At 40.8% G+C, this 23,391-nt stretch overlaps 1 protein-coding gene across 3 annotated transcripts in view; it reads left to right on the top strand.

Moving 5' to 3' along the window:
- The first annotated feature begins 4,708 nt into the window (after positions 1 to 4,708).
- Positions 4,709 to 23,391, top strand: part of galnt18b (UDP-N-acetyl-alpha-D-galactosamine:polypeptide N-acetylgalactosaminyltransferase 18b) — a 66,978-nt gene continuing 48,295 nt past the window's right edge. For all 3 annotated transcript variants that reach the window (XM_088992456.1, XM_088992455.1, XM_088992454.1), the window contains exon 1: positions 4,709 to 5,156. In XM_088992456.1, the coding sequence (XP_088848582.1) occupies positions 4,913 to 5,156 (244 nt within the window). In that variant the 5' untranslated portion in view covers positions 4,709 to 4,912. The remainder of the gene's footprint in view (positions 5,157 to 23,391) is intronic.

The following is a 23,391-nucleotide window of genomic DNA, read 5'->3' as shown; positions in this document are numbered from 1 at the left end:
TAACAACAAAGCTGCTGCCAGGAGTAAGAGACTATATGACAGTAAACTAAAGTATTCTACCCTGTTGCCCGGTGATCGTGTTCTGGTTCGAAACTTAACCCCACGTGGAGGTTCAGGCAAACTGAGAAACCACTGGGAGGATGTTGTTCATACAGTGGTTCGTCAAGTCAGCCAAGACATTCCAGTTTATGAGCTGAAACCTGAGAGGGGGAAGGGCAGATCTAGGATACTCCACCGCAATCTCTTGCTGCCATGTGATCATTTGCCATTAGAGACTTCACTACAGTCCCAGTCCAAGGAAAAGTCCACTCGGCAACGACTGAACAAGATGCCGGAAATGGATCCGGAAGAGGATGATGAGGAGGATGAGTATTATCCAGTGTTGCATCGCCAGAGCACCCGACCAGACTCACCAGAACCGCGGGACGTGAGCTTCGTGGAGACAACCCACCATGATGACAATCAACTGGGGAATGAACTGCCGGGGACATGAATATGATTATGCATTAATATAATGCCTAATCAGTCAAAGGATAACCCAAGTGAGGCCAAAATAAATCATGTATGGCCTGAACTTTAAAATTAATCACAACGCTAATTACAAAACGAAAGCATGGAAAAGCTACATTTGCCTGACGAGTCATTTTTGCAGATATGACTTTTTTTCAAACTTGCTTTTATTGGTCATGAAAAGAAACAATTGTTTTGTGTAATCCAACTGTCAGTTAATCATCACATTATTATAGCACTGTCAGACCTCTATTGTTGTAAATGACTTGACCAAGTCAGCATCCTGAGCTTTAATGGAACACCAAAGCTTCATTTGTAACACAGGGGTGGTGAATCTTACAACTTATTGACTTTCAGCACAATCTCTTAGGTTACGGGAAGTCATTAGACAGGCGAGAAAATCAAATAACGGACTTTCATCACATGCAACTCGCAAACAGAAGAAGCACTTTTCTTATCCTCTTAGCCAAGCAGAACCCAGCATTGAGAGCTGTAAATGGCGACTGTTGAACAGACAGACAGAGATGAGGTTCACTTATTACACCTGCTTGATATAGAGAAAAAGAATCAATACGGGAAGATTGATGCACAATTTCCATACAAAGGCTCTTTGTATGGAAATTCAAGTATCAGTTGGTGTGTTGTGGCAGTGAAGTGTTTGTGTCTTTTTCCATCCCATTCACATTCCACAGTCACATTGATGAATTTGTTTTCATCCCGCAAAAATTACAGTCTGCTGCACAAATTTCCACGCCCTTTGATTGATAACATAATTTACAAGACAAAATGATAATTGGCAGCTGTAATGCAAGTTTTGCTCCACTTCACTGACTATAATATGAATGCAAAGACTTATAGCCGAGGGCCCACTGCGCGGAGTGTGGCGCAGCTAAATAAGACTGAACTGAGCAACCATGAAGGAGACAAAAATAAAAAATATTGCGTCAAACATCCGCTTACCGGTCCTAAAATCCTATTTTCAAAAGTTTTGGATGATTGCAGTTTAGTATGCTTCATAGTGAGGCAATGTATTTTGATGCGGCAGATGATGGTGGACACAGAAATATACTTCTTACACAATGACAATGCATAATAAGGAAATACTGTACCGTACTTCATAAAAATGACTTGCACAATATCTATGTGTTGTCCTTTAAATTGTGTGAGTATACAGTATGTACAAATGTGATCCTAAATACTCAATGAAACCATTCCACTTTTAACTTTAGAAAATAACAAATATGACATTTTTATTGTTTGTCGCCAGAGCGCTTCTCACATGGGTGCTGCTATAGTAGCCACACATGACTGCAGAGGGCTTTGTGAATGTTTGTATTAACCACATTTATCAGCATCTATATCTGTGTTTTTGGCATCATTTGTGAATTCTCAACTCCTGTTTACATGCCTGTGCTGCATTGAGCAGAATAATGCCGATAGGAGCTGCGCCACAAGGGCAAAACAAGTTTGAGAGTGACTCAATAGCTGATGAATGCACACAATTGCCCCATTTTGTCTTAACCGATGAAGGAAAACAATTTATCATTCAATACCCAATCCAAATTCTTCTGCATTGACCCAACTATTTACTCAAGGAAAATGCTGTCAGTCTCTGAATAGGTGTTGAGCAGTTTTTCTCCCTTTTTACGCTGCTCTTTCAAATGCAGCATTGTCTTCTTGCGGACTGATTGGAGCTGGACAGTAACATGACACCACTAATATCTGTGTCATCATTAAGTCTTGCAGCAGGAAAGCCAGTGACTGTTCTTGGTCTGGGAACACTTACTGACATTTTTAGAGAGTATAAAAAGAATCGATGTTTGGCATATTACAAGCATGACTTATATTATTTGCTTTGTCCTTGTTAGGTTATTCTGTTTTGCTAAATTTATCTGAGAGCTTGCAATAAAAACATTAAGATGAATACTTCATATAAACCATTTGACATTATGACAAAAGGTTTGTGTTTTGATCGATCCATTGATCTATTTTGTAATATGACCCGTCCAACTGAGAAGCACGACATTGCTAAGTGTACGCATAGTTTGGAGAGCCACTTTTAAAATGTATTCCAATACAGTTACTCATTATCTGCTTCGAAAATGTCATTGGTGATGTAAAATCATTTCTTTTAATTGCCTTCAGACCAAATATGTTAATTAGGAAAAATAAATGAATAAATACATACATAATGACATCAGGGCAATATATATATCACATGTATATTTGTATACTGTGGATTCATGTTATTTGCAGGGAATAGGGACTGGGCCAGGCGGCAAAAGAGTGAAAATCTGTGCATAATCGATGTTGATCAAAATACATAATTAAACATAGATGGCTGGATGGATCGATAGATAAACAGAAAAGCATCTAATCACATGAAGGAAATCAGTGGCGGCTCGTGCATGTCACTCCGAGGCCAACAGAGGTGCTGTCTGAATCAATACAAGCTGCGAGTGTGGTGTGATTTACTACACGGCCACTAGAAGGTGCCGTTGGCAGGAAATAACTCGTGACTTGAAGAAATAAGAAATAGTCAAACTGTTCGAATTTTTCTATGCACAATTTGAATGGACAAAATATAATTCACATTAGTCTATGATTCAGATATTTTTAGGCCAGCAGAGAGGGCCTTGCAGGCCCTGACGGCCCACCACTAAAGGTAAGTAGTTTTGCTTCCGTTCCATTGTTATTGTTGCTATAAAGAGTGAAAAGGGAAAAAGAGGATCAAAGAGCACAAATTAAGGCAACGCAGACAACATTTATCCCTCACTCGATCAACACCCCACCCCCACCACATTGTAATTATACTATAACGAGGGTGTGTGACATCAACCACACAGTTACATAGGTTGAGAATATGCAAATTACACATAGTCAGACGGTGTCCCAGAATCAAATCCTGGACTTTCATACTGTCAGGCAGATGTGCTACTCAGTTGCTCCACATGCTACAGAGACATCACCTTTTCATTGGAAACGTTATTAACAGATAAACAAGTCCTTCAGGATGTTGCAAAAAACGTACACCGATCGTCCCTTTATTGTTCAAACTGTCATTTGGAGGAGATATCACAGAGTGCTACCCCGTCACCCACTTGCTTGCAACGATGGCGCAAATGGAGCCGGGCGCCTCATATGAACAAGACGAATTGCGGTAGTTTGTCCACTTATTGAACTCTGGGCTCAAATAAACAACAAGGTTGATGGCATAGTTGCAAATGCAGGGACATTGCAATATGATCCCTGTGGTTAAAAGACAATCTAGAGACTTTAGTGAGCCCAACATGTATGTCCATTTTTCTTTTTTATGATCCATCCATTCATTTTCCAATCTTATCCTCTCAGGCGTGCTGGAGCCTATCCCAGCTGTCTTTGGACAGTCAATCACACATCGACAAAAAAAAACAAAAACATTCCCACTCACAATCACATCGAGGAACACTTTGGAGTGCCCAATCAAAATGGCAGGCAGTTTTCTAAATGTGTGGAGGAAACTGAAGTGAAATGGCTTTCACAGTATATCTGCGACCTAATCCATTTCTTCTCCTTCTTCAGCCATTATGGCTTGACTAAACAATTATTAAATTGAAACAACAATATATTTGCTGATCCAGCTTGCTACAGATACAGTGTGCTAGCTCTGGTCAGTATGCTCTTATCTTATTGGCTAGTGATACTATCATTGGCTAGTGACTAGCCGCTAGCAACTGTTCCATCTTCATTGATGTTTATGTTCCAGGGCTTGTGGACCTGATTGTGAAGGGGCCCAGGTAGATTTCTGACCCTGGTAACAAATGATGGCTGAAATGTGATTGGTTAAATGCTTAAATATGAAAACACACATCTGAAAGCAGCACAACCCGGGGAAAGGAATGGAAGGAAACTGAAAGACAATTTGGAATTATTTAGTAAGAATTCATGGAAACATTTTAATTCGCATTTATCTGTGATTTAGATATTTATAGGCTAGCAGAGAAGGCCTTGAAGGCCCTACCGGCCCATCACTGTCTAATGGTAACCTCCGGTATTTGATGCTTGGGGTCCAAGTGCGGCCAGTGAGTGGGAGTGTAGTCGCGGGAGGAGGCGGGCTGCCCGTAGCTCGTCCGTCATCTTCACGCCTCCTATTGGTTGAAGCGCGATGTTGGCCGCCTCTCTGCTTCTTTCGCTCCCTCTCCTGTCAAATATTCTTGGAGCTGTCGGAGCTTTGCAATGGGTCGACAGAGGTAGCGTTCACCTGTAGATGGTCCACCCGCCACAATTGAACATTTTGGATTACCGCTGGGATTAACTGCACTTTACCACTTTTGTCTCGTTGTTTTGTGGAGATTGTCGTGTGTTTTATTTATTTATGTATTTATTTTGAAAAGAATTTGAACCTGCATGGAGGGATGTGGGCATGGCTTGCACGAGGCGAACCAAAACTTTGGTGTCCACATGCGTGATCCTGAGCGGCATGACCAACATCGTGTGTCTGTTCTACGTCGGATGGGTGACTAATTACATCGCCAATATTTACATCAAAGTCCCCATGCCTTTCGCCGAGAGAAAGTTCGAGGAGGTGGACAAAAGATCGGGAGACACTCTCAGACTGATTGAGCGACTCGATCGCCTGGAGAATGTGGTCAATCAACACATACAAGGTAAATCAAATCGAATCAGATCATTAAGATCCTACATGGCCTTTCGTCGCACGCGTGACTTCACCAGCGGTGGCAAAGTTGTGAAGCGGTTTTCAGCCAGCGCGCGGGGGGGGGGGGGCTTTTTTACACCCCTCATCTGTGTTTCGGCAGTTGCAAAATGAAGGGTGCGTAATACGAACCACAGCACAGAAAGCACCTATAACACTGGCCACTTCACGTGCACAAACTGTGATGCCATATTCAAATCTTGTCCCGAACAAAATAACTACCGAGTTTTGAACGAAACGGTCAATTTATCATTTTAAGTGGCTGGCCAAGTGCGCTGCATCAAGCGGATGGCTCTTTCGAATAATTCGACAGTCATCTCTATGTACATAATATAGACCATAAAAACAAACACATAAATCATTCACGACATAATGGACATATGAAAATTACAATGAATGTGGTGATGTTGTTACCCTCGAGTTTAAGCAATGGATGCCTGAACACAAGTGGTGCAGCAACGCATGTAGACATATGTAATGATACTCACAGAAATATATTCTTTATTCTTAGCGAGTCTTGAATTTATCCATGCTTTTCTTATGCTGTCCTAAGGTGGCCATGCTGTTTTAAAGGAGAGAGTATAACAAAATCTGCTCAATTGTTTTCATTGAATTATTTTATGACTTTATGTTGTTATAAAGTATCATACAATACATATTGATTTATATAGCACTTTAACAACAATATTACATAATGTTTTTCTCAGAAAACAAATGTTTGTTTTGTGGCAAATTAAACTCGAATCTCAAGGCACCGCTGTATTTTCAAGTGAATCTCGTTATTGCCGAGGACGCAGAGATCGGGTTTGAGTGTTATGGCTCTCGTGTATTGTAGATTGAGATGCAAAGTGCTCATTTTGTCTGAGTACAAGCCTGAAACTCAATTACAATAACTACAGCACTTTGCAGCCAGAAGCTGATTTTCTACATAAATGAATTATTTCATGTTGATTTTTCACTGTTTATGGGGTGCATTTTAAAACAGGTCCTCTAATTTTTAATGGTTGCACTCTGAGCAATTTACAAAGTACCAAAGCTCAAAGCAGCAGTCTGATTTTAGAGGGGGAAATGCATGGTAATATCCATCATAACATACAGTATATCACTGGCAAGATAACATTTTCATAGCACTGTCATGCACTGTGTTTGTGTGTAATGTGTCACGACTCCATTAACCTCCACCTTTTCATGATTTTATGAAACCAACCGTTTAAAAATAACTGACCTTGTAGTTACATGTATATCACCTCTGACATGTACTTTGGTTATAAGGGGATGCTTGGAATTATTTTTCTGCTTCTTTCCAGCCTTTCATCCCTTCTGTTCTACAGTATGTTTACTGTATGGGTGATTAAACACGGCTAATTTCCTTCTGTCGTGAGTCCTTAAAAGAGCTATTGTTTTCATCATGTGATGGTTTATGATGATGTGGGGGGTGGGGGGGTCTTTGGGAAGGTTACAAACTGAATTGTCGTCAGTGGCGGCTGGTGCTGAAGTGAAATGCAGGCAGGAATCCATTCGTAGTGTTTGGAGCGGTGAAGTTTTCAGCTAAGCTCGGCTAATCATTCTTAATGGAACCATGTCTCCAAGTATGTTTACCATCCAAAGACGCCTGCGAGGGGTATGAGGTGGTATGCAGTTGCCCTCATTGACTTAATTAGGTACGGCTTTCACAAAATGTATTCAAGATTTACAATTCCAATAATTTATTTTGTATGACAGAATAACAGTTGATGAACTGAACAGTAACAATCTCATTTATGGGAGTTTCCCAGAGCTCATAATTTTAAAACAGGCAATAAAATCTGTAAATTAGTCACATTAAGATATTTTTATATTGACCAAAAGTGCTGTCTTTTAACAGCATAGAATTGCGTCATTATTTGATAACATTTTAAAATGTAACGTCCAGTATAACATGCGGATCCTTCTGGTTGGGTGAGCTATAGTTTTTCTTAAATATTCATCTTTTTAGAAACAGAGAACCACGTCGATCAAATAGATTGCCTAATAGCATAATTGACCACGTCATTTTTAATTTACAGTCACAGTATCAATTTAAAAAGATATCTTTGCTACAAATTGTACTTTTTTGTGTTTGTATGTACCCATATCTATGTGATTCTCCGTCATCCAGGTGACGGTGCTTCACAAATGAAAAATCGAGGCAACTAGGCTCTCGTCTGTTTCTCCTTGTTTTCAATTAAAAAATGACTGAGGCAGCTATGTTATTAGATGAACAAAATATAAGACAGATGCAGCCAAGTGTCATCCCATACACAAGCAATCACATTTCTTTGACACAATTCATTAAAGTGCTCCAAGTCACTAGCGGGCATATTTGCATGATATCTGACAGTCGCTGTTGTGTATGTAGCAATCATCTTGTCATATCATAATTCATCAGACCTGGCAGATTAAAAGATTGGTTAAGTCAGACTCGCTACCTTTACAGAATGCATGCTTGCCATGTGGATGTACAGTATCACAAAAATAAGAGTTTCACAGAGACAGTGAATGTTATTCTGCTTGCCATGCTCAACTCCTAAAGAAGGGTAAAACAATCACACTGGACCCAAAATTCACAATTCTGATGACAAACAGAGACACTATATGCAATTTATGTCACATATTAACTATCTCTAATATCCATTTTAATGTCCACATACTTATTGTACACAACACAAATGAAGACTAAATTGTTACTTCTAAGCAGTTGCTTGCTTGTTTGAATAACAAGATCATGACACTTCCAATTCATTCCCCTCTAACTTTTGTTCTTGTGCCGCGCTTCCAAATTTGACATGGCTATCAGCACTACATAAACTGCAAACTGCTCTCCTAAATGTGGCATTTTAATGTCTCAAATGTCCTTAATTGTGCTGCAACGTTGTTAGCTCACACACACCACCTGGTCACAAACAGCATGTGAAGTCTCCTTGAGCGAACATGCAATTTAGTGCAGCCTGCTATTTGAGGATCATCAGGCTCAAGTGTACCCAAAGCGCTTTAATCCGAGTTCATTCCCTTCAGTTATCTTCTAAGAATATCTTTACATTGTATATTCACGTGCAAAAATTCACCCGCTGTCCTTTCAATTTAATTTTGCTGCTTCCCATTGTTTTTTTTTCTGTTTTTTTTGTTGCGTGATACAATTTGCACCTTGAGGTGTTTTTCAGCTTGATGTAGCGTCATTGTCTTTTTGTGCTACTTTTAAAAGTAGGACATACATCCTGTAATTGGTCTCGTCCATTTCATTTGCATATCAAACACTTTCACTCTCTTAATGTCTCAGCAGCACTTGTGCAGACTCTATCTTTGTTATGGCTCTTATGCATGGCCTTTTTGGATCTGTTGTATTTTATAAATTCCAGGCAAAGTGCAAGGGCACGGCCTGGATTAAATTAATCCCCACTACAGAAGAGCTCCTGTTTTTCAGCCTTCAGTTTGTTTGTTGACATAACTACGGGTGGGATGATTCAGGTTCCTCATATTATTTTCAATGCTGTCATTGCATTGTTAAATGTCACTTTAAGGGCACGCCAATGTCTGGAGCCTACCATCTAATTGCCCCAAGAGCATGAATCGAAGCTATTAGTCATCGTTGCCAACGGCATCACCAGTGATCTTGCTGCAGAGACAGTCATTAGTGCACTTTCACAAGTCTCCCTCAAAATACATTTCTACTTGTCTTGCATTACACGACAAAGTATAGGAGTCATGTTCCATTTTTATATATTCTGACCTTGGCATTTTGCAAGAACTGTGACTTTGACACAGACTCACGATTAACATCGACCACCCGAACTCGCACTTCATTGTAGTGCAGTGATACTCAGTTAGACTAAAAGGCATGTAAAGAACATTTATTGCAGCTGGCTTGCTGCAGCCTGGTAATAAAAAGGTTGGTGGCGTCATATAGACAGTGTGGGAGGAGAAGCACTTTGTGACATTGCCTAGTATCGCCGTTGCCACGACAAAGCCACATGGCACCAGCACAGAGGCTATTTGAACTCCATCTTTTATCACAATGTAGTCAACCCGGGGGAATGTATTGGCTACTTAGACAGTGCAGGTTCACACACGCCCACCACGAAGGCTGTGCCACTGGACTCACTGATGATTGCTTTCTACTGTACTGCAACCAAAAGTTTTGGAAAAATGTAGCAGCCGTGTGTGTCTCACGGTACCCAGAACACTGTGTCCTTTGTATCAGTCAATGCTTTTGGTTCTATTTGGGAAAAGAGTGAGTAGATGCTAGTTTGCATACAGAGGACATGTAATTACTTATTCAAGGCCATGGTCTGGCAGTACTTTGGAAAGGAAAATGTCTTACATTCATAGAAGACTCAACTTGAATGGATCGTGAGCATGAAGGTTTTTGTCCATCCTTTGAATGACCGAAGGTCATTTCTTTGATTTTGTGCTACGACTTTGTCAGATTTTTTTAATGTATTAATAATAATAATAATAATAATAATAATAATAATAATAATACATTTAATTTCTAAGCGCCTTTCAAAACTCAAGGACATTTAGTCATGAATAACAATACGCCAGATTTATAGGCCATTTTTCTGGACAATTGGACACTCAAATCGCTCACAATGGATACATTATGCATGAATTCACACATTCACTGTGAATCACAATTTTAGGGTTGCACTGGTAATGTATTTTTGATGGTTTGTATGTCAGAAGCTTACCTCAACCTGACTTGAATACAGTCCTTTATGGAGTTGCAGTGCTTTTATGTTCCTATAAATTAAAATAAAACAGCTTTAATAAATGAAATGTTTGGCATGAGAGAGTTGTTAAATCACCAAAGACATAACATTGGACTTTAAAAATGTGTAAAACCAATCAACCCAAAAACCAATCCCTGCTCAAGATGTCAAATGTCAATCAAATACCTCTTCTATGATTTGGATGATGGATGCTAAATCGCCAAAGATCCTTCTTTTGTCGACGCATAAAACTACATTTTTGAGCATGAAAATATATCTACTTAAAGCACAGGTTTCAAACTAGATCCTGGCAGCCGGGATCTAGCCCGTCACATCTTTGTATGTAGGCTGCTTCCATGATCCTTGATGGGTGAAAGCTAAATAAATATTCGGAATGAGTACTGTACTACCAATGGCTACGTCTTGGCATATGTTTTCAGTAATCATCTTGAAGTTTGTACAGTATCAAGTATTTTAAAACACACTTATTTACATTGGAGGTAGTTTTATTTCCGGTTCCAGAAATAAAAAATGTGAGATTAATCTATCAATAAAATGATTCATACATATGACCATGACACCTGCACTAAGTAAAAAATGGAACCAGTGATTGAGTTGATTGGCCCTCTGTAGCTAGTCTTTCACAGTTGTTTGATTGAATCTGTGGACATTTTTGCCCAATCATCCAGAAGAACATTTGTCAGGTCAGAGATCGCTGGTCACAATGAACCAGGGAAACGGACTGCGTCCTCGTTCATTCCAACATGACCTGCATTAACAGAAGGGGCAGACCCGAAACAGATTCCACAAAATTGTTGAAACTGTCTGGCCCGAGATGTACAAGATATAATCAGATTGATTAAGATTTGTATTTCCAGTTATGAAGAATGACACCTCAAATAACCTTACCAGAGATATGAAACCCTCAGCTACCCCAGGTGGTGTCATTATCGTGGATTTAAGAGATTTCCTGTGGTTAACTTTGCCTCCAGGACTTGTTGGTTTCAAAGATCCAAATATTCATCTCTTCCTATTTCCAAAGCACAAAAATAATGGATGACACAATAGGTGTTGGCATGACAGGCATTCCCCGCGCCCCCCAGCAAAACCCTTCATGATCGTGAGGTTCATTAAATAGCAGTTTGTTTGAATGCTTGCTCTGACCACGAAGGATTTGTCCCTTCCATTGTGATGCCTGATTGAATGGCCACGAGGCTTGCGGGAGCTTTGCGATTAACACAATAATGATGTATCCCCAAATGATTGTGACGGCTCCAAAGATGGCTTTCAGCCAATCCGCCCATCACATCAGTTGAGAAGCTCAGTTAATCAGTATTTGCGCTCGTGCTCGGAGGACATTTATTTTTGGGCGTTTATCTGATGCCATTTTTTGACAATCACAATGAATAAAGCAGCAAAATAAATGAGAGGAAACAGAGCAGTCAGTGTGTATTGTTCAGAATGCGGGCTTGGTGTTGTGCAGGATTTGGTAAATCAACTTGGTAAAGCAAGAGCCTTGCACATGCATCATTCCCTTTGAAAGAGTCATTCCTATAGATCGGGGGTAGGCAACCATGAGAGAGCCACTGTTCTGGTTGTTTAAGAGTTTCCCTGTTTCTCTATACCTGATTCAAATGTTGAAGTTCATCATCAGGCTTTTACAGAGCTTTCTAATGAGTTATTCACTTCAACCGGGTCTGGAGCAAGACAGAAGCTTCTAAAACAAACAAGACAGTGGCTCCTTCGGGCTGTAGTTGCCATCATAGTCTACAGTCAAACAATTCATTTATTTTCCTTCAGGAAGAAACACAATCAACAACTCTGTGCCTCTTTAATGAATCTCTGCTTCCAAAGTCGGGAAACAAAGTTCACTGCTGGACCCACAGCCAGGAGAGATACTGATGATTCAGAATGTACTAATATGCTGTTAAAACAATAACTATGACATGAGTTATAAAGTACTGTGCCACGGTTTGACTTTGGCTACAGGTGGATCGATGAAAAGGTTTCTTCAGCCGTCATCTGTACTTCTTTGAAGGTGTCCAACGTTTCGCTTCCCATCCAAGAAGCTTCGTCAGCAAACTAAAGTCTTACTGGTAGTTTCGGCCCTATATATATCCCTACTGTCCCGACATGGCGATGCCAGACTCTGCTATGATAGGTCTCTGCTCTCAGGTTGGGGGGAGCAGAGGACTAATCCCTCGCGCTCCACTGATAGCTTCTATTGTCCTGACTGATGACTGGCCTGATTGTCCAATTGGCCCTGGTAGCACCTCATCAGCATGACTAATCCTATGTTGCCCAAACAGTCTACTGTACGAACGATCCAAATTGAACCTCACCCCACCATTACGGTTAAGCGGAGGATTTTGCTGTTTCATGAAAATAGCTTCTTTTACTCCCCTTTCAAACCATCTATTTTCTTTCGCTAAGATTTTAACCTCATTGTCGTCAAATGAGTGGTTGCTAGCTTTTAGGTGCATATGTACTGCCGATTGAGGACCATTAGAATTATCCCTGCGATGTTGAAGTCTTTTTTTTGTGAGTTTGTTGAGTCTCCCCTATGTATTGCTCTTTACAATTTTCATTTTTACAAATTGAATAAAGTACATTACTTTGTTTTTCATTTGGCAGCCTATCTTTTGGATGCACTGATTTCTGCCTTAAAGTGTTTATCGGTTTGAAATAAGTAGGAATTTCAATCAGCTGGGATAGGCCTATCCATGCCTATGACCCTCGTGAGGATAACGTTGCTTGCATGATGACTGAATGAATGAAACTTGTGAATCCTCGTGTAAGTCCTGATGTCTTTACCTTTTGAGTGGTTCTGCAGACTTCTGGCTGAAGATCGGTGAAAACACACATCTCACTTAAATGGGCAAACCAAAAAGAACAAGTCATGAGACATTCTTTAGCTCACATTGAAAAATAACTCATAGTACCATCCCACTAAAAACGGCGTCATTAAAATGGCAATGTTTTGTCTTGTTTAAAGCTTTGTGCTTTTGTTATTGTATTTACACGAGTGAAATCATATTGCTGAGATTGTTCGGCGTGTTACTCAAGGCCTCAAGATTTTCCTCCAGTCTGAAATGTCTTGGGATGCTACAAAGATTGTCCACTTCATTTATTTAAAGTGTGAATCATCAGTAGACTGTAGGCAGTAATGGAGAGACTTTGACGGAGAGCGTCTGGGGTGATGAGTCCAAAGTGTGGCAAAAATTTGGTTCAATTTAAACTGCAGGTATATGGATGCACTGGTGGATGTTTGCTCATGAAAACAATTAATTACACTGAATCCAGCCAAGAAAATCATGTCTGAGTGCAAATCAGGCATAAAGTAGTCATTCAGAAAATGTCCCGTGGCAAATTCTACTAAATAAAGTTCCCCAGTGCACATATTCTCAATTTGCTTTTCTGTTTTTACACGCAACAAGAAAGTGATTTCATTTTTCAGACAGCCTGGAGGTTGGGCTTGCTGGAAAACACTTTGTCGCTGCGTATGCACCAAACATTTGTCTTTCTTCCCATGGACCCATCACGTGTGGGAGGGGTCAAAGGGGTTTGAGGCTCTGTGAGCTGGGCAACGGCAAAAAGGCAGGACTTTTGGCGATCCGATTGCTGGCCACAGAAACTACATCTAGGGACATAGAATCTCACCTTTCATTCAGGGAAGGAGCTTTCCCTGGATTGCATGGCAGAGAATGTCTGATAAGATAGTTGAAGGCAAAGAAACAAGGAACATGTAGAAAATTCCCCGTGAACAAAGGATTCAGCAAGGCCAATTATCTGACAGTGCTTGGTTGCAGGCAGGAGAGTCCTTATATAGTGTCTTGATTGCTATGCATGACAGGTGTGCATCTGAATGAGAACGCCCACCGCTCAGCTGGCCTTCAAAAAAACAACAGACAGTTCAGGACACATTGCAGCAATACCTCAACTCACTGTTCCATCGTGGACATCTCCCTGGTGAGGTGTTTCAAGCATCTCCCACCGGCTGGGGGTCCCAAGGACTTTTCAGTACAGGCCGGGGAGACAATGTCTCCAGGCTGGCATGGGAATACCTTGATTTCCTTCTGGATCAGTTGGATGAAGGGGCCGGGGAGTCAGAAATATGGACTTTCCCGCTGAAGCTGCTTCTGCAGCAACCCAACTCCGTATAAACAGTCAGTAATGAATGGATGGATGAATTGTTATATAGAAATACGCACATTGGATAAAAAAAAAACAAGAAAAATGGCAAGAATTTAAAGCCACATACCAACAGAGATTCATTTCCATGCACTATCCGTACCGTCATCAGGATTGCAGGGGTGCTGGAGCCTATCCCAGCTGTCTTCGGGCACAGTTTTTAAGTGTTCAATCAGCCTGCCACACATGTTTTTGGAATGTGGGAGGAAAGCGGTGGACCCGGAGAAAACCCACATGAGCCAGGGGAAAACATGCTAACTCTGCACAGGGAGACCGGGCCGGGTCTTAAACTCGCAACCTCTGCATTGTGAAGCCGGCGTGCTAACCTCTCGACTGCCGGGCTGCCCCATAGATGCATTTCAAAATATAAATTGACCATGTTAGCGATCAGCACTACAGTGGTCCCTCAATAAATGCATCAACACAGAATAATATTAATCATGACACAGAGCATCTTGATTGATTTTCTGTAAATATGCTACGTTTTCCAGCAAAAAAAAATAATGCTCCCCCATATTGTACACCCACTTTCAGACTGTTTCATAATACAACTACTACTATGACTGCTAATTAATTTAGTTTCACCAGAAAATGGCAACAGACCCCTGACTGTGCTCTCATGTGCTTTCAAAAATATGCTCAGTGCGCTCAGCCTCTGTGAACACCCCACTCACACAGCCGTGTTAAGCATTAGAGTGAATTTCTGAATGTACCCAGAATGACCATCGTACGATTGTTTCGGGCCCATTTCTTCAATGGATACTGCAGTCAAGAAAAGCAAAGTTGACCGATACAAGTGGAAATAGGCATATCTTTCCCACTGAATTGTGTCTGCCTAATTTGCCAAGAGACTGCAGCTCCTTTCAAAGAATTTAATATCAAAAGGCAATACCAGACAAAACATGCAAGCTAGGACAAGCTGACTGGGAACAAACGGGAAAATTGAAGGCAATTTGAAACAAAATTGCTGTCACCCCTCCCACACATTTTCCTCTCATCAAATCTGGCCTTCGCTGTAAAAAAATGTTGATACAGCTGCTGTAAATAGAATTCACTCCATTTAACACTTTTCTCAGAGTTTTTCATTTGTTAGACTACGACAGGGTTTTTTTTTCCAGGGAAAGTGCAATAAGTAACATATTCTAGTTCATTTGATACAAGTACAGTACGAATGAATGCAGATTTTAGTGTTGGTCTTTGCTTTATTCTCTGATTTCTGCAGTTCTTCATGAAAACGATCTGAATTCCCTTTTGTGCTTGATCAAAATAATACATTTGCAAACATCTACTTTTGCTTTGGAAAACTATGACCAAACCAGGAACTGAATCAGTTTCAAAAAGGTTGACGAGTACATCAATGCCTCTTATGTATTTTTGCTCACATGTTGTTGCTTTTTAAAAAATCAAAAACCCACAAATAAACAAAAACAATAATAATAAACTGTATTTGGGGGGTTTCGTTGTCTCCAATCTCATTAAAAATAAAACACCAGATATTCAAAGCTATTTATCAGCCCATCTCTGGCGTTATGTAATATATGTTAGCATGAAGCTTATAGAAATAAAATTTGTGTGGTTGTCCCAAATATACATCATATAATTCTTCTAAACTTGAATTGTATGATCATACTGATGTGTTAAAAGTGATCGTTCGTTCTTGGTTCATCGCTCTTCAGGGTGTTAGAAGTGGGATGGTGAAATCAGCAGGAAGCCAGGTGTTGAACAGAATAAGTTATTTTAATCTTGTAGACAGCAGGGACATTGTGAGCTCGGTGTGAGGTCGGTTGAGGAGAGACAGAGAGGAAAGAGGAAGATAGACGCGCTGGGAGAGCATTTATATAAGACGGACAGGATGTAACATAATAGGATGTGACATCAAGTAAAGGCAGGCAGGATATGACATATCAGGAAGTCCCAAAAAAAAAAAAAACGATGCAAAAAGATGTTTAAAGATACGTATAGCGAATTACCCCAACCTATCAAACATTAATGATTTCTTCCTTGCATTTGTGCATTTTGGCTTTCAGGACTTTTACAGTCTACTGTATATGTTCATTTTTTTTTTTTTACGTTTCACCTTTAAAAAAGATTCATTACTAAGTGCTTTGTATCTTTATATTACATTCATTAAACGAGTGGCTGCCGCTGCTCACCCACAGAAAAACTTATCCTGTGACTGGAAAGTGACCTTGAAAGTTTTGAAAGGCGCTTATAAATGAAATGGATTATTATTATTATTATTATTATAAATGTGTTGATGAGTTTTTGCAGGCCATTTAATGAAGTAATTAACCAAATTTTGGGGGATATTTGTCAGGTGTTGACAAGCTACGCTTAGCACAATTTTGAAAATATTGTTCTTCGAAAATTCTCTGCTTTGCTTTCAAATGTTTTGAATATTTGCTAGCAGTGATTTGCAGTGACACATTCCTCCTCTGCCCGCAGTTCATTATTAATGTCACAAAGTGTGTAAGTGGGCAATATCTCCAACACCCCTGTGCAATTAATTCAATCTTTTCTTCTTCTGCATGAACAAGTGTAAGCTGTCATTTCCTCACAGCGCGCGGCCCTCAAGCCGTCTGTCTGAGTTGAAACTGATGCAATTTGTCACACACACACTACCAGACTATGCAACACCAGACTAGCAAAGGTTAATTTTATGCCAAAGCTGCAAGTAGCTATGTCGGAAGCACATTAAACCTGTGGGATTTCTTGGTTGAATGGTGCCAAATAATGCCAAAGGTGAGGATGTAAAAAACATCGTTATGTGAAAAGGTGAACGTACAACAAAACAGGAAAAACAAACATATTCAAAATAGCGTGCTGTTTCGAGTGAAATGAGTGAAATTTGAGCCCTTGTCTTTCAATGGTTGTCTAATAAGGAATGTAATCAGAATTTCAAGGAACAGTTTTATTACTTTATTTTATGTTAAGACTTCAGAGAAAGCAGAAAAATGTGATGTACTGTAATTGTATTTTAGTGATGCTTTGAGATACCAGTGACACAAATGTTTTTGTTCAAAATTTTTGAGAGCGCACACTTGTGATGATAAATTTAAGATCTTTAAGATCATTCTCGATTGAGTTTACTATCAAAGTAAACATCAAATAAAGAAAATGACATGCTGTGCATTCAAAACAACCTCATATCTTTGCCCTTTCAGAAGTATGCTAGATTTAGGCCAACTACTAAAATGGAAATATCCATTTTCCAGACTGCTTTATCCTCATTACGGTCGCGGGAGGGGGGGCGGCGCTGGAGCCTATACCATCCATCTTTGGGCACTAGGCAGGGGAAACCCTGAATTGGTTGCCAGCCAATCACAGGCCACACACTGGCAAACAACCAGTCGCACTCACACTGACACCTTGGGACAATTTAGATTGTTTGATCATTCTTCCATGCGTGTTTTTGGAATGTGAGAGGAAAGCGGAGAACCTGGACAAAACCCATGCGAGGGCAGGGAAACCTGCAATCTCGACACAGGGAGGCCGGACCGGTCTTGAACTCACGACCCTGCCCCGTGAAGTCGGCATGCTAACCACTTAGCCTCCCTAAAATGGAATTATTTGAATACAAAGTAACAATAATCATGGGCATATTATCATTATACTGTGAAAACTATTAGTGCAGTTACTGAGTCTCTTCCAGCAGTGGTTTAAGCCGTCTTTGTTTCCCTTCAAGACTTTATTATGCAGACCCCCCCCCCCCCCCATAGTGGCCAAAGCGCACACAGCAGAAGGAGCTACAATTGATTAATCACAATGCATGTGCTGCTCTTTCCAATCTGAATAATGTTTAATAAAATACGTTTTTTGAGTACTATGCTCCTAATTATCACATATTAACACATATTTTGCTGTTTTTTTTGGGGGGGGGTATAGCTGGTCATGGTGATTAAGGGTGTTTCGATGTAATTAAAAATACAAAAAAATATTTGTGATGCAAACGTTTCGAGTTATATATTATAATAATTTAATAGTTTTAACACAATTTAGTCTCTTTTACCCATGTCTCCTTTTGTTCATTTAGATGTGTTTTGTTATTATGTATGCTTGTCTTCAGGTGTACATTTTATTCTGCATTTTAAGCTCTTGTAAAGTGTCTTTGGGTGTGATGAAAATCACTTTCAAATAAAATATATTCTTATTCTTATTCATAATAATAATAATAATACATTTCATTTTAAGCACCTTTCAAAGCTCTCAAGGACACTTTACAGTCACAGACAAGCATAGGTCATATAATAAATGAAATACAATCACAAATAGAATACAATAAATAAAATACAATTATAAATAGAAACAAGAGAAAGAGCTACACAGAAAATGTGATTTTAAATAGGTGGGTTTTGAGATGGGATTTGAAGGTGGGAAGCGAATCGATGTTACAAATGTTGGGAGGAAGTGAGTTCCAGAGTTTGGGGGCAGAGCAGCTGAAAGCTCCGTCCCCCATCGTGCTGAGATGGAGGTGGGGGGCACACAGCGGTGGAGGGGGGAGAATGATCTGAGGGAACGAGAGGGAATAGAAATTTGAACAAGGTCAGATAGGTATGGGGGGCAAGGTTATGGATAGCTTTAAATGTATAAAGAAGAATTTTAAAGTGTATTCTATATTTGACCGGTAGCCAGTGGAGCTCTTGAAGTACGGGGGTGGGGTGGTAAAAGGTTGAGGTTCCGGTGATGATCCGGGTTAAAGAATTCTGGCCGAGTTGAAGTTTGTGGTGAAGTTTCTGAGGGACACCAAGGAGAACTGATTTGCAATAGTTAATCATTCTATTATTATTATTATTGGATTGGATTGGATTGGATTTGCCTTTATTAGTCTCACAGTGGAGAAATTTACATTTCACAGCAGCAAAGTGATGAATGTACTTCAAATTAGTAATAGAAGCTATTACATACATACTGTATACATACACACTAAAGACACACTAAATACATACTGTATACCTACACACTAAATATTGTAGAATTGGTTTGTAAAGTTTGTCAAATTGAAAAACTATTTCACTGGCAATATTTTAAATTTATTTCTGTGTCACTAAAGCAATAAAAATACGGCAAAGTCACATTTGTGTATAAACAAATTACTTGGGTGAAACAAACCCATACCATACTACAGCTTACTAAAAAAGAAAGCGAACAAGCAAGAAGCATTTCATAAAACACGCTATTATGTGAGCCTTCGTCTGAATGTTCTAAATTGTATTGCACTCAATTGGTAGACTTTGGTTCTTTTACGAGTCTCAGTTGAGCCTGAAATAATTGTTTCTGATGGGTTTTATCTAAACATATTTGTGTTGGGGGTCAATAAGCATCCTGGGATTAATTATTAGACTGTGTAGGTCGTGTGCTAATTGGCAAACCACAAAATTGCTACTCTGTTTTTACCCTTGTAAATGTTGAATACAAAAGAGACAATTGTCCTCTGCTAGTTCATTCGTGTTGAATTTAATTTAGAACATGTGTTGCAATAGGATTGGAAACATGTTCACACTTTCATGCCATTTTGACATTTTATAACATTCACGTGGTTTAGTTAAAAAGTGCAGAAAGCCTGTCGCCACCTGCTTGGCTCAGTTCTGAGCCTGACAAATCAATGATGAGCAGCCTCTATATAAAGTTATCCGTGTGTGAAGCTAATCCCTTAAATTTAATTGATCTAATGAGGTAACCTGCTGAGTAACTGCTTTGACTATTTTTCTTTTGGTATCAACATTTTGCATTAAAAAAAATCTGGTCATATCTTCTCTGATCAGCAAAAACTTAAACCAGTTTAAGTCGGTGGGCTCCATAGCTGTCATTTTTATAATATTCTTCACTTTTATCGAGTCAGCGCTTCCTGATGGGGGTGATAATGGAGGTGGGGCCTTGTGCGGGTGGATTAGAGGCTGGGGCCAGACAGGGCAGAAATGATTTACTGTGGCCTGAGAAACAATATTCTTCAAATCTACTTTCAGAGTTTCAATCCTAGTGCAAGCTTCCGCTCATGGCTCATTATTAATTTATCAGTGAATCTGATAAAAGTGGAAGTGCAACCAAGCAGTGATGAGCAGTGGCCTCGCAAATCCTTGAGCAAACATTGATATGAAGACTATGAAGATGATCATCTCCATATTTCTGCTCTATTTAAAAAGCTTTCTTTGGCTGAGTCTTGTGGTTTACACATGTATGCCATTGAATGCACTCTCGATAAATTACAGGACATGTGAAGTGAATTCAGATCTTTCTTTCTCAATGCATGAAAAATGTTAATGAGTGAAAACATGAGAACCTTTTAATATTCAGTTACAGAGTTATAGCATTAAACTTTTTCAACATATCCATTTTCAAGATTTTTTTGGGCCCGGTTTATCCATATATATATATATATATATATATATATATATATATATATATATATATATATATATATACGCCTCCCGCGAGATACTTCCGGTTCGTCGTCAGGGGAGGAGGTCAAAACAAACATGGAGGCGCCGCATGGTGGCTCCTACCATGGGCACAGGTACGAAAAGTGACTGAAGCTTTTAAAGGACAACCGACACTTTTGCTCAACATCAAGAAAAATGACTTCAAATGACTTCTACATGCCCAGCTCCTACCATGGGCACAGGTACGAAAAGTGACTGAAGCTTTTAAAGGACAACCGACACTTTTGCTCAACATCAAGAAAAATGACTTCAAATGACTTCAAATGACTTCTACATGCCTGGCTCCTACCATGGGCACAGGTACGAAAAGTGACTGAAGCTTTTAAAGGACAACCGACACTTTTGCTCAACATCAAGAAAAATGACTTTTTTTAGCGGCTGGATAGCTCAGTTGATAATGCATCGGTTTGGCATATGGGAGACGAGGGTTCGAATCCCACTTGTGGCAGAGAAAATGAGCACAATGACATCATCCAGTGTGGGTCCTTGGGCAAGACCCTTCACGCTAATGCCTACCTCATACAATGATGAGAGACAATAAATGGAATGACATGCCGGCTCAGACGTCGCCCGGCCAAACAAGGTCTGCGTCAGGTGCTGGGGAACCAGAGCACCCTGATGAAAAATGGGCTGCTGGAACAAAGCGGAGATGGACGAGATGCGATAACATGGCTCTGTTGGAATGCTACTACTCAAGCAACCCTAGTCAGAGGGGTTACATGCGGAGAATGGGGGCTGAATGGTTACTTCGAAACCCACAGTCACGGTTGACCACGAAACAACTAGTAGCTCAGTGTTCCAATATCCACAAACGGCAATTGCTATCACAACTTGAGATTGATGAGGTACAACACAAATTCCGAGGTGAAGGGCCCCAGGCTGCCACATCACAGGAAGAGGTTCAACCAGAGATTGGGAGGCAAGCCCCAATGAATAATGAGATTGGGAAGCCAGCCCCAATAAATGAAATGCTGAGCGAGGCAGCAAATGACCTGAGAGATAAGATCATGGCAAGAATGAAAACTGGGCAACGAAGGCACCGATTACAACGGCTATGTGAAGTACCACCTGAAAGTCTCATGGAAACTGTGAATGCAGCACTGAGAACGATCCCGACCGGAACGATCACGGAAACCAATGAGCTGATATACACCTCAGCATCAGTGATCCTAGACATGCTTGGCTACAAGAGCAACCATGAGAGCCACGAGATTCATTACCCACCATGGAAAAGACGGTTGGAGGCCAAGATCAAGGCGGCTCGGAAAGATGTGAGTCAATTGACGGAGACCCAGAGAGGTGTGAATAAAAGGCCAATACCCAAGAGGTACATGCAGATAACCATACCTGAAGCACTCGAAACTGCCAAACAAAGGCTCCAGGCCTTGGCCAGTCGCCTAAAGAGGTACACGAAAGAGAATGAGGCCAGAAGAATAAACAGGCTGTTCGCAACACAACCTGCGAAAGTGTACGCTCAGTGGCAGGGTTCTAACAGCAGAGCAGACCCTCCAAGGCTGGAAACTGAAAGATACTGGAAAGGCATATGGGAGAAGGAGGTCGTACATAACAGCAGTGCACAATGGCTGGTGACTCTGAAAGAGGAGCACAGCAACCTCCCTGAACAGAACCCAGTTACCATCACAGCGGCAGATATACAAGGAAGAGTCTCAGGTATGAAAAACTGGACGGCACCAGGCCCGGATATGGTCCACACCTACTGGCTAAAGAAACTCACAGCTCTCCACGAGCGCCTAGCAGCACAAATGAACCAGCTGCTGATGGATGGGACTCACCCAGGATGGCTAACCGAAGGGCGAACAATCCTGATCATGAAGGATTCCTCAAAGGGTGCAGTTCCTTCCAACTATCGGCCAATAACCTGTCTCTCCACAACATGGAAGCTCATGTCAGGCATCATTGCGGCTAAGATAAGTGGACACATGGATCAATACATGAGCAAAGCACAGAAAGGCATTAGTAGAGATACTAGAGGTGCCAAACATCAGCTGCTGGTTGACAGAACAGTCGCTCAAGACTGCAGGTCCCGACATACCAACCTGTGCACAGCCTGGATTGATTACAAGAAAGCATATGACTCGATGCCACACACATGGATCAATGAATGCTTGGAGTTGTATAAGGTCAACAGGACCCTGAGAGCCTTCGTTGCAAACTCGATGAGGATGTGGAAAACCACACTTGAAGCCAATGGCAAGCCACTAACGCAAGTGTCCATCAAATGTGGCATATACCAAGGTGATGCACTCTCCCCACTGCTGTTCTGCATAGGACTGAACCCCCTCAGCCAGATAATCGCCAAGACAGGCTATGGATACCGCCTCAGAAATGGAGCTACGATCAGTCACCTCCTCTACATGGATGACATCAAGCTGTATGCTAAGAGCGAAAGGGACATAGACTCCCTGATCCACACAACCAGGATCTACAGCAGTGATATCGGAATGTCATTCGGGCTGGAGAAATGTAGTCGGATGGTGACTAAGAGGGGCAAGGTAGTTCACACTGAAGGGGTCTCACTCCCTGAAGGAACAATAGCAGACATTGAAAACAGCTACAAGTACCTCGGTATACCACAGGCCAATGGCAACCTCGAATTAGCAACAAGGAAAGCGGCTACGACCAAATACCTCCAGCGGGTGAGGCAAGTCCTCAGAAGCCAGCTCAATGGCAAGAACAAGACCCGGGCAATAAACAGCTATGCCCTGCCAGTGATCAGATACCCTGCAGGAATAATAAGGTGGCCAAAGGAAGAGATTCAGACCACAGATGTTAAGACCCGAAAACTCCTCACCATGCACGGAGGGTTCCATCC

The sequence above is a fragment of the Hippocampus bargibanti genome, linkage group LG03 (assembly GCF_051943395.1).
Source record: "Hippocampus bargibanti isolate YZ-2025 linkage group LG03, ASM5194339v1, whole genome shotgun sequence".
In the NCBI taxonomy this organism is placed as follows: domain Eukaryota; kingdom Metazoa; phylum Chordata; class Actinopteri; order Syngnathiformes; family Syngnathidae; genus Hippocampus; species Hippocampus bargibanti.
The sequence above is the reverse complement of the archived record's forward strand: the minus strand, read 5'-3'. Positions and strand labels throughout refer to the sequence as shown.